At 37.0% G+C, this 12,615-nt stretch overlaps 1 protein-coding gene and 1 long non-coding RNA gene across 3 annotated transcripts in view; one reads left to right on the top strand and one right to left on the bottom strand.

The window, feature by feature from the left end:
- Window positions 1-1,384: 1,384 nt before the first annotated feature.
- Window positions 1,385-4,876, top strand: LOC121421721. The gene is made up of 3 exons (XR_005971031.1): window positions 1,385-1,821; window positions 3,675-3,855; window positions 4,355-4,876. It is a non-coding gene; the product is annotated as an uncharacterized LOC121421721 (long non-coding RNA).
- Window positions 4,877-9,364: 4,488 nt separating this feature from the next.
- LOC121421080 (solute carrier organic anion transporter family member 2A1-like) overlaps window positions 9,365-12,615 on the bottom strand; it is a 31,833-nt gene continuing 28,582 nt past the window's right edge. For both annotated transcript variants that reach the window (XM_041615692.1, XM_041615693.1), the window contains 3 exons: window positions 12,088-12,254; window positions 11,451-11,515; window positions 9,365-10,459 (listed from right to left, as the gene is read on the bottom strand). In XM_041615692.1, coding sequence (XP_041471626.1) covers window positions 10,212-10,459; window positions 11,451-11,515; window positions 12,088-12,254 — 480 coding nt within the window. In that variant the 3' untranslated portion in view covers window positions 9,365-10,211. The remainder of the gene's footprint in view (window positions 10,460-11,450; window positions 11,516-12,087; window positions 12,255-12,615) is intronic.

Raw genomic sequence — 12,615 nt, forward strand, 5'->3', positions numbered from 1 at the left:
AAAGTGTGGTACGTATTGAACTATGTGTAAACCGTGTGTTCATAGTGTTGCCACAATGTGTTCGTCAATGTGACAGCGTGGGACTTCAGATCACCCATAATTACCGAGATAGTTGGAATTCTAAACACAGAGTGGCACATATATACCACAGTGATGTGTGCATAGAACTATGTGTAGTTCCTATGTTCTAGTGCTGTCACTGTCTGAAATATCAGTTTATGTGGTTTTCCACATAATTTTCACATAGGTGGTTTGGTGAACACAGCATGGGATATTTTGAACTATGTGTACACTCTGTGTTCATTGTGATATAACCCTGTGAGCATGGTGAGGGTTCAGATAACTCACATACAACATCATCCTCACAGACTTGGCCTACTGAACACACATTGATTCGTATGCTTACCACAGTGGGATGCCGAACTATGTGTAAATCCGTGTTCATAGTGATATCAAACTGTGGGGTTTCAGGTTATGCATTAATTTACCTTTAAATGTGGAAAGTTGAACGTACCAAAAATATCAGTTGATTACCGAATTCTTCTGCGCTGCACCTACGCACACACAAGCAAGATAAAGCATTTTGTCATTGTCGAAAATGCACTTTTCTTGCATCCCTGTTACTAAGACAGTATTGGTCAATTGTAAAAAAAAAACAGATTTTGTACAAAAAGTTTTACTACTTAGATGGTAGCTTGTGCAGTAAAACTAAAATCAATCCATGAATGAAAATAATCAAGTAAAATCGCTGGGTAGGTCATTCCGCATATCGAAACATGAAGGGAAAATGATAGATATATTTTAACATGCACAAAGAACAGAATATAGAAACAGAAATATGAATTAAAACAAAAATCACGAGGAAACAGAACAACAATTAAAAAAATATCTAGGGGGAAACAGAACTATACAATTGAAAAAGAATCAAATTTTAAGGAACAGGATATTAAAAAGATACGTCCGTGTCAACTAAAGATCAATCCTTCAATGAAAATTCGCTCTAATGTTCTGTTGGAATGGTTTAATCAGCATGATCAGCTCATCTATTATCCGGACAATATCGTTTGTATTTTAGGAGGGGACAGGCCCTGAAATTATCGATCCAAGATTGAGTTCCGGTGAAAAGTTAATACAAGATGTAAAAGAGGCCATCGGATCTGAACATTTATTTGAATGTTCAAAAAATATATATAAAATAATATATTTACGCGGAAACAGAACAACAAATAAAAAAAAATATCCAGGGGGAAATAGAACTATAAAATTAAAATAGTATTGATTTTAAAGGAACAGGATATTAAAAAGATACGTCCGTGTAAACTAAAGATCAATCCTTAAATTAAAATTCGCTATAATGTTCTGTTGGAATGGTGTAATCAGCATGATCAGCTCATTTATTATCCGGACAATATCGTTTGTACTTTAGGAGGGGACATGTCCTGAAATTATCGATCCAAGATTGAGTTCCGGTGAAAAGTTAATACAAGATGGAAAAGAGGCCATCGGATCTGAACATTTATTTGAAGCTAATAAGAAAGAAGAAAACAAAGATATAATGTCACCGCATACACTCCATGCCCAATCCAATCGAAGAACAGTCCTCGCATGCAAGGTGATCTTATTCTAATTCTTCGGAGCTGTTTTATCAACTTATTAGTAGGTGTCCAGACATCATCATGCAGGCCTTCACTTCGAGAGGGGATAGACTCGGGAAATTCAAGATTGATGGTTCCGGTGGACAGTCAATAAAACAGACGAAATTTCGGCCATTTTGCTTCAGACTTCATCAAAGTCCAGATTTACTTCTCATGTTGCTAACAGGTAAGATTCTTTCTAAGTTATCCATGATTTTTTTTAATCGTCAATATGTATAATTGCGATTCAGGAAGAATGTTGTTCAAGGTCTGCATGTTTCCCGACGAAGAACACTATGTGGCCTTTTTAAATACTCTCAACAACAAGGCGTCCGCGTAGTGGCGTAATAAGCCAAAAAGTAAGGGGGCGCGATATAGCAAACTTTATTAGAAATTTGCGAGCGAACGAGCAAAAATTTCGACATTTTAACACAGTATTTAGAAACCCTACTTTCTTTCCTTTCCTCTTTTTTTTCTTGGTGGTGATTTTTCATTTATTTATTTATGTATTTATTTGTTTATTTATTCGATTTTTTTTTTGGGGGGGGGAAGCCTCCCATTTGTAAGCCTCTGCGTCGACTAGTATTAGAGAGTTTTCGAAATCACTACGCGGCCGCTCTCTACAACGCACGACCAATTTCTTTGAAAAATGCAAGTCAATTTACAATGGAGATCGGATAGGATTTTGTCGAAAGTTGGTGGGCCGGGACAGCAGCTCTGTCTCGTGACTCTGGAAATCGACATATTTTCAATTGTTCGTCCGGTTTTAATCTTCGGATGAACAGCTGTCCCAGTCCACCAACCTTCGCCAAAAGCCTCTCAGCTTTCCATTGTTATTTGACTTGTGTTGTCAAAGTAATTGGTGCGTTGCAAGAAACGTTTGCGCAGTAATCGCGCAAACTATTTTGTGACAAGACCAATCGAAGGCAAAAAGAAGCTGCTGAAACTGCTTATCTAAAAACAAAAAGATAGACAATGGAGTAAATTAGAGAGTCAAAAGGGGCCTAAGCTTTCGATCCTAGCAAAATCCGACGATGACTCTCAAAGACCAATTGAACTCAAACGGTAATGGGCTCTTTTATTTTACAAAATCTATCGACGAAATTTGCTTCGGCAACGTTTTTTAGTATTTGCCTTTTATGACGCCCTGTTGATTATATATTGATATAGTGAGGGGTAATTTTAAGGTAGAAAGAGACCTTTCAAGTATACACTTCTGCCAAATATGCATGTCCTTTTAAAACGGCTCTTCCAGTTTGATGAATAACAATTGCGTATTTAAAATTGTTTATTTGAAGATGCCGATTTTCATCGAACGTTTCATGTATCGTAACGGAATTCAAACTGTAGATGTTTGCTGCCAATTTGCTCGCGCCGAATAAAATAATAGGACCTATATCCTATCTTCACGCTTCGTTATTGGAAAGGAAGTTGAATATTAAGAAAAAAAAAATAAAAAAAACAAAACCACCCTTCGGAAAGTGGTGAAATATGTCGTGACATTTTTTGTCTGTGTTCAGAGAGTTTTCTTTGTGATATATTTGGTGTGTATTCAGATTTTTTTTAGGTGAAAACATAGTGTGAATTTCCATAGCTTGTTGATACGTATCTATAGACCAGTTCGTAGTTACTTCATGGACAATTTTGGTCAAATGACCTTTCATTTCTTTCATTATGATAGGCAGATTTCAAAGCAAGATATTACGTAAGCTTGCCTTACATAGCAGGATGAAGAAATTGAATAGACCAGGTGACTAGAATAGCACACCAATTAACACTTTATGAAGGTATTTGTTGCATTCCTACTTTGAATGCATATCTTAGCATGTTGCACAATGTACTTGGCAAATCGTGAATTACCAGTCGTTCGTGGACGCATTGGTGTTTTTGTGGATGTAAATGAATACCACTATTCAAAAGAAAATATGAATAATCAAGACATCAAGGTTGGTGCTTATCTCATTAGATTTTAAACCACCATATAACTTTAGTACAAATGACCTTCCTCTGATCATGCGTAGAATCTTTGATCATGCGCAGAAAGGAACTACGAACTGGCCAGCAGGTGTTTAGCTACCTACGATCAAAGATGAACACCTTTATTATAGTGGCTGCCTTTCTAATGCCAGGCCTCCTGGTGGCGCCATCAATAGTCTGGTTCACTAGTTCCGAGTACGTGAACTGTCCGGGAGATCGGTGGGAAGAGACAGGGGATATTGAGGTAAGATGAGCCATTTTTACATGTTTTGCTTCTTACTAACGGAAGTACTGGCCGTTGTGGCTTAGATACCGTAATGGAATTCAGATCCAATTGTTACTTACCAACTTTTTCTACTCAGCTGATGAGCGACTCATTTTTCTAGAATAAACTTATCAGACTCATCTTGTAAGTTGGTAGTAAATCATGGATCAAATATCATGTAAACTGGTAAATTAGCTGATAAACCTCCAAAAAGCACTAAAATTTTAGTTCTTCTTTGCTTAAGATTTTCTTAAAGGGAACTCCAACCGAAATTAAAATACAAATGTTTTACGAGGAAAAAAAATACAGACAAGTAGATAGGTGAATTTTGAAAAATGTCGGACAAACAGTAAGTAATGACGTAACCGAGTAAATGTCCATAATGTCCTGAATGTGCAGACTAGCTCTTATTTATTATTTTCCCAAAAGCAGCTAGGAGGAGGGGGGCTCTAATTATCTCCCCTTCCCCTTTATACAGATCAGTGGTCCGCAGGATGGTGGTCTGGACAGAGGGGAGCCACTAATAAACTGGTTTGACAGAGCTTGGGAAACCTTACGAGGTGCATGGGACAGAAACAATCCACTCTGCGCCACAATAAAGGGCGCCGCCACAGGAGGGATTCAAGTTCTTCCCATTTTCAACTTGCAATAACTTTGATTGGCTTTTGATTGGGCTCTTGTAATGTAAAATCTGTGTAGCAATACTGTTCAGAAATCATATATCTTGTCACTTGTGTCTGTCGTTTTATGTATGTACAGGTTTGTGATATTTTCAAAATAATCATATCATGCTGTGCAAGTGCGCGTTAAAGTTCCCTTTTAGAAAGGATATACCTCTTAAAAATTTTTATGATGTCATATCTAGGTTTATTTGTGTAAGTTCATGCAAAAGCTGCAGTCACAAGTTTTCATTGCACTTCGAAACCACAAGACAGGTCATGAATGTAATGTATGCCTGCAATGTATGTTGACACTTTCATAAACTCAATTAAAATGAATTAGGCGGCTAATAGCAGCATAATTTGGTCGTAAATTTGGAGGAGGACAAGAGTTATCCGCATTACTCTGATGCTGCTATTATCCGCATAATAGCGGCATCGGGATAAGATTTTGAGTTTATGAACGCATTTCCAAATAATGCGGATAATTGCCATGGTGCGGTCACAAGGTCACCCTTTTCCAACACAACCGCATCGGAGGGGGCGTGTCCAGTTGTCATGGCGATTATCCGCCTTTTTCAGGACGGGCGCTCGTAAAAATAATGCGGCTTATTTTCGGAGTTTATGAACGCAATTTTTATTGAATTATCCGCATTACTCTTAGGCGGCTAATTGGAGTATAGGTTTATGAAAAATAGTCAAGGGGTATTTTAATTCTGGTCACCGCGGTGGGGGATTATGTCATGCCTCATAACTCTCTCACGGATATCGCGATAGCGGCAAAGTACTGCATGGTGATAGGGAGTGGCTGAATCTTCGCGATTGCTTCTGTTTTAGACCCGAATCCCTCAAAAATTCACCGATAAAAGCAGACGCGAAGAGAATCATATTGGTCCAAAGACACCAAGGTGGTGTTTAATCAGTGGTCTCAGATTGTTGCTTGTGCAGAATCCACGAATTTATTAGGTGTAAGTATACCTACGGTAGCTTTAAAGTGCCATCTGGCGAGATATTTTATCTTGCCACGTCGATTTATAAAAAGACACATGTCGTAATTGCGAGATAGGTTTTCGTTATTATGTAGTTTGCCAAGATGATTTGTTTATATAATTAAACTAATTTCATAAATCGTATTCTATATGAATTGATACTGCTAATTCATTCATGGAATGATAGTTTTAGCTTTGTAATATTTGATATGTGTTGAGTTGTTTTTGTTGGTGTAAGTTGATTGATAAAATGTTGTCAAGTGTATTATTATTAAGCAGTTATATCAAAAGTAAGGTACAAAAAAGGGAACCTTATCTACAAGCATTCTGCCTCTAAGGTTTCCTCCACTTTTCCGTTTTCATGTATACTTGTATTAATGTGTATTGTATTATGTACCTGTATTAATGTGTATTTATGTACATTTATTAATATGTATTGTTTAAGAATGCTTACTATTTATACTTATATAGTCTACGTGTGTAATGGTTGCTCAACTTAGTTATGTAAGTTAAGTTATCAAAGTTTTGTAACATAACGGATTTGTGGAAATAAAACCTAAATGAATTGAAAATATAAATTTTCTTTAGCGTTCTTATGAACAATTTTAAATCATACCATTTCCGTACAAAAAACGAACTATGTATTTTTTTAACATTTAAATATAATAATTTCTTATCAATTCTTATTTTAGTATTTGTATTTTGGGGTTCTTTTTATTTCTGTTGATTTTCGGCAGAATACGACGGCGAAATTATTTCAACCATAAATAGAATCAAATTAAATAAACTTGTTAATAAAATTAAATTAAGAAACGCAGTTTGTGTTGACTTTGTGCATTGGATCTGTCACGCACTTGCATCATATCACGTAATTTCGTAACCGGGTGTCGCAATTTTGGCCCAAAAAATGTGCGAGACTTGAAAGTAAAAAGTCAACGAAGGGTTCCATTAAAAAAAAATCGCGCGCGGGACATTTATCGCAAAAAATAGCCTCCTCTTTGGGAGGATTGGAAAGCTGGCATGAAATTATATTTTATAAAATGTAGTGTTATGTTGTTTACGAGAGACAATCAAGCCCAAGAAGGTGGCAGGGAGAGAAAGGAGAGAGGGAGGGGTGGGATGGAAAAAGAGAAGAGACTCAGATTTTGGAGAGAAATGAGAAGGGGAACATGCGTTTGTGGGATTGCGCGAGTGTGTGTAAAACAGCGAGAGAAGTGTGTGTGTATATACCATTCTAGTAATCATGTGATGTACGAGTGTATATGTAAGGCATGAAATCGGTGTAGCATTAACATTATCAGGATTTCATGGTTCACAGTCACACACACGCACACATCCTCACACACACACACAATAACACACACCCACACACCCTTACACACACACGCACATCCTCCACACACACATTACCCCTTCCTCTCTCTCTCTCTCGCTCTTTCAACAACACACCTCCCTCTATTCAAATCTCAACTCTTTTACAACTACCAGTATAGTCATCCATATATCGGTGACACTCTTGCTCTATCTTCTTTACTTCACATTCTTTCTTTCCGCGAAGGTATAACTCGATAAACACCGAGGAAACACTCACATGTATAAAATAATGCTTTATTTTGATTTGAACATAATATGATGTCAAGTTTAGTATCTTTTTAAAATATTATTTTCTTCATCTTAAAAATATATCGATACACCATATGAAACATTTAGATACTTGTAGAAAAGATATAAAGTTAAAGATACATTTAAAAAGGATGGAGCATACTGCATGTCCAAAAGAGAACACATGAATATCAATAATACATACCGTATAATGTATAATAAAATAGAAAACTGGGATTAAAACTAATAGTAGCCGTCCCTAGAAAACCATATCCTGAGCACACTCGAGATTGAACATAGCACCAGAGTGGAAAAATGATAATCAAGGATGTTGTTACAACTCCACAAATTTAACATCGGGGTAAAATGGTTGCAGTGTTCCTTCGTGTGTACCAATCCAACACTCGATAAAGATAAAATCGATAGATCGGGTTATCGAAGTGGACCAGAGAATCTGCGACCAGCAATTCCTTCCATTGAGTGAATTACCCGATCCTCAAAACATAGATCCCCTCATTTCCATATCCATTTATGCTCTATATTATACTGTTTTTTTTACGAAGTAAGAATGCCCTTCTGTAAAATTGTATTTGATTTGTATTGTTTTATATTACTTTGTATTATGTTTTGAATGGAAATGAAATAAAAAAGAATTGAATTGAATTGAATAGGTTAATATGTTGAAAGTATGCGTCTCTGATCAGAAAATACAATCAAACAATGCCAAACAGTGGCCATTTTTTTATCTATTCAAATTATACATTGCTACACAACTTTGATTTTCATATTCCTTAATATATTGTGTGATCTGAATTCTTTGACCCTGAAATCATAGGTTTATATGAATCCCAGTTCAGGAAATACACTCAAACAATGCCAGATGACGTTGTTTTAGAATTTATGGAAATTAAACATTGTTCCAAAGCTTCAAGTCAATGTTTTTACATTATGGATATGTAATTATGGCTACTATGAGAGTTCAGTGCTGAAACAGGGCGTTTCTGCTGCAATTTGTTTTGGGTAAACCCATTTCCCGTAATTTCAACTGGACTAATATAGTCATTAGTTCTTTTACCAGTTCTATACAAAGCTATGTCGACAATATGAGATGCATTATCACCACTTCGACATATAAACAAATCATCTTGGCAAACTACATAATGACGAAAACATATATCTCGCAATTACGACATTTGTCTTTTTATAAATCGACGTGGCAAGATAAAATATCTCGCCAGGAGATGGCACTTAAAAGCTTCCGTAGGTATACTTACACCTAATAAATTCGTGGATTCTGCACAAGCAACAATCTGAGACCACTGATTAAACACCACCTTGGTGTCTTTGGACCAATATGATTCTCTTCGCGTCTGCTTTTATCGGTGAATTTTTGAGGGATTCGGGTCTAAAACAGAAATTTAATCTTACAGAATATATTCAATATTCAGCAAAATATTGAATGCATATTTTGGGCACCTTGAGGAAACAAAACCTGATACGGTTTTACTCTGAAGCAGACTCGGCAATAATAAGATAGAAAAATATAATTTCCAGCACTTTATTGAGTAATTCTACGATATTCAAATATTTTAATGCACCTTTACCCTTTTTATAATATATAAACTATTATAGTGATCAATATACATTTTCCTGTGCGTTTCCCATTAAAAAATATGCCGCCATAGAATATAAGATAGCGTAATATAAACACACAAAAACATGAAAGATTGCAGACATATACTGCATAAATTAATTTCCCTTCACACACCGTTGATGTCATAAAGTTAAATTGTTAAACGTGTATTTCTTATAGTTTTTCACATTTTCGATGTTAAGAGATACACGCGCACCACATTCTCCACCACTCCATTTGCACAATGATGTGTGTTGTTCATGAATACAGGAACATTATACGTTACCGCGTCAGAATATTGTGTGTTTGAGTTTTATCAGACGTGTATCAATCACATATGATTATTTACGTCTGGGACCGACCTTTAAGGTCACCATCCGAAAGACGTGACCAGGGCTCGAACCTCTGCATCAATTTAGAACTTCCCCACATAGTTTGGATTACAGGCGCACGCCACAACGCCCAGTTGTGGCGTCAGAATAGCTTACCACACGATCATGAATAGAATAGCTTACCTAACAATCATGAATAGAATAGCTTGCCTAACGATAATGAATAGAATAGCTTACCTAACGATCTTGACGAAAGAGATTTATGGTACTTTTTTCCTTATATCTATCAATCTATTTTTTTACTTTCTTACTTTTATTCTGAGTCTAGTCGATTTTTAAAATTTTATCCCTGCGTTTAACCACATGTAATTTCCGGAGTATATGAAACTATTATTAGTAATTGAGATTTGGAGAAAAAATGAAGGTGGCACGAATTTATCAAATTAACATTATGACAACATTAATCTATCTATTTTGAACATAGCAGACCATCATAATCAAATTTAAGATTGATGAGTGGTTCGACTGTATACACAATTAAGATTAAATCATTTAACTATTAAAAACAATCTCGTTTAGAAACATCAAAGGCCCTGTTTATTGAATTTGCAGTACTTCAAAAATATGTTATATCAAATACACTGACAGAAATTCATTATACCAGGAACCGCTCTTTTTCTTCAAATTCTGAGTGCAAATTAGGCCTACTGAAAAGTATATGAAAATTGTTCTTAAAACAAATACTACATAATATCGTTTTGTAACCTTTTTTAAGAAAGAATGTTAGGAAGAGAGAGAGAGAGAGAAAGAGGGAGAGGTGGATTGCGATGGAATGAAATAGAAATGCAATGATCGAGAAATTAGTACTTATAAACAGAAAATCATTCTCTCGAAAACAATGATTAAATGGCAGGATGGAAATACCGAGAAGTCTCTGCCTTTCTTATCATGTTCTCATTTCACAAATCTTGTATCAAGATAACTGTTAAAAGCCACCGAAATCCTGAGCCCTCATTGGATGACGGCGATATACAATAATAAAAAAAGTATTTTGATATTGATATCAGTCTTCAGGAAAGCAGACCTAGATAGTTTTGAGTTCTTCGCGCCATTCTTTCCTTTACTCTTCCTCGTTCGTAAGTTTTCCCGCCTGTTGGTTGCGCATGCGCTGTCGCCTGATGAGCCACCACCCTATGACGTAGAAAAGCACGGTGAGAACCTTGAAGATGAAGTTGACTCCGAGGTAGGCGTAACGGAACGCAGCTAGATCGTAGACGTAACACGACCCTTGCTTACCGCACTCCGTTTGCCACAATCTGCACGCGGTGTCGATCATAGCGCCGTAGATCAGCGGGGCTGGAATGGCGCCTGCAATGAGGATGAAAATAAATATTTAAAGGAAAACTATTAAAAGCAACCCACGTGTACACACAGATACCATGAATGCATATAGCATTTCCATTTTATTTGAATGTAGGATAAAAGAGCACTATTTTATTCCTTTCTAACGGGGAAAAGTTGCCGCGTAGGTTCATGGTTGCCTTGGCCGTGGATCGAACCCCGAACCTTTAAATGTCGAGGCAGACCAGTCGGCCACGGAACCTCCTGAATTGAATGGGTACATCGATACTTACATTGATTCAATACGACAAATCATGTAAATGCTTCTAAAAAGAAATAAGATGTAAAGAGTTAGTGCCACTTTTATAGTGACAGCTGAAGTGGGGTTACTCCAGAGTCCAGGGGGCCGTTTCATAAAGCTGTTCGTAAGATAAGAGCGACTTTAAGAACGACTGGTGAACCTTTCTTACGCGCTAAACCATCGCCAGTGAATATACCATTTTTCACAAGAAAGGATCACCAGTCGTTCTTAAAGTCGCTCTTAACTTACGAACAGCTTTATGAAACACCCACCAGAAGAAGTTACTCCACTTTGTTGGAGGGCAGTATGAAAATTCTAGGATTATTTCGATCCGGACATGCCGGACTCAAAGCGGAGTACTCAACCAACTTTGAGAAGAGGGTTACAAACAGAGTTAGTCTGCACCGGAAATGTGGTATCGCCTTCTCGCGCGTAACTTCATTCATTTCCGCATGGGGGAGATTCACGCGCGGCACATATGGCGCGAACTCGCTTGGAAACCACCGAAGCGACTGCGGATACACCTCAGCGGAGCTTGCCAGTTTGAAAGGGTTTTATGTCGGTCCGTGGTACAAGCGTATCAACTCAATCCGGAGTTGTCCCGGAGGAACTCCACTGCGCCTTCATTATGAAAACGGCTTATATGAGGTGTCAAAGTGTCCGCTATATCGAATGTTGAATGCTCAATTTTTTTAAGAGGTGATGGGGCCTACATACCAAGTAATCTCATCATGATGGCCCGGACACCGAGAGCGATGGCCTTAGAGTCTGGGTTCACGCATCTGATATGATGAAAGAAAAGAGAAACACATTGTGAAAATTTGCATTTCTTCATCATTTGGTAAGGAATCAAACTTCAATTAAGAAAGAAATTACCCACTTGCCAAATAGATCCCTATCGGAACGGCAATTCGTACAATTCATATATTTTTTAATGCCGGACTTGATTATTGACAATATATTTTTACCTATTACACTGCAAAAATACCGGTGTTAATTTAACACCAGCCCTAAATCTATTTACGAAAACACCAGAGATGTGTTGTTTACAAGGACTGGTGATCCACTTGTGGTAAATATTCATTGCTGATGGTTTGGCGCGTAAGAAAGAATCACCAGTCGTTCTTAAAGTCGCTCTAACCATCGAACAGCTTCATTAAACGCTCACCAGTTAAGTGTTGAAACAATTCTAGATTCATATCAACCCGTTATTGGTTTAACACAGACTGATGCACAGATATATCTTTTCCGATATAAGTTTCGTCATATTGTTTGATCGGAATATTATATCATCAAATCCTCTATCAGACATTCTTAGATGGGTTTCTAGGTGTTCTTTTGGGGTTATATTTACCTCATTGCAATGAGGGTTTGTGGGATCTCTTCCGCACCGGATATGACGACAACCAAGAAAGAGATGATGAGGAATGGAATAAGACTCTTGCAGTTGTTCCCGCAGGTACCGTCCACTGCCGAATAGGTCCCATCTTCAGCGTCGACACATGAACAATCGCCGAATGTCTGAGATAAACCAAAGGAAATGTAAAATAATTATAGCGATCAATTGTCGATAATCTCGGATTAACGCTTTTAGATTAAGAGCTCTGTGCATCAACTAAAACGGTTTGCATTAAAATTACCAATCTGGAAAATTTGCGTTACTCTTTTCGACAACAAGTTGCATCATTCTGTTTTTATTAGTAGGAGGCTAAGAGTCTATTCTTTTTACCCTTGAAACCTCGTGACCATATGTATTAGGATATTAGGACCAATTCGAAATGCAATCCATTGACAAGAACAGAAAGAAAGGGTACATAAATTTATTATTAAAAAAAAAGGGTGGGAAACGATTGTTTTAGTGCCTCTTTATTTCTAGACTGGT

Source organism: Lytechinus variegatus, chromosome 9, assembly GCF_018143015.1.
Source record: "Lytechinus variegatus isolate NC3 chromosome 9, Lvar_3.0, whole genome shotgun sequence".
Taxonomy (NCBI): Eukaryota; Metazoa; Echinodermata; class Echinoidea; order Temnopleuroida; family Toxopneustidae; genus Lytechinus; species Lytechinus variegatus.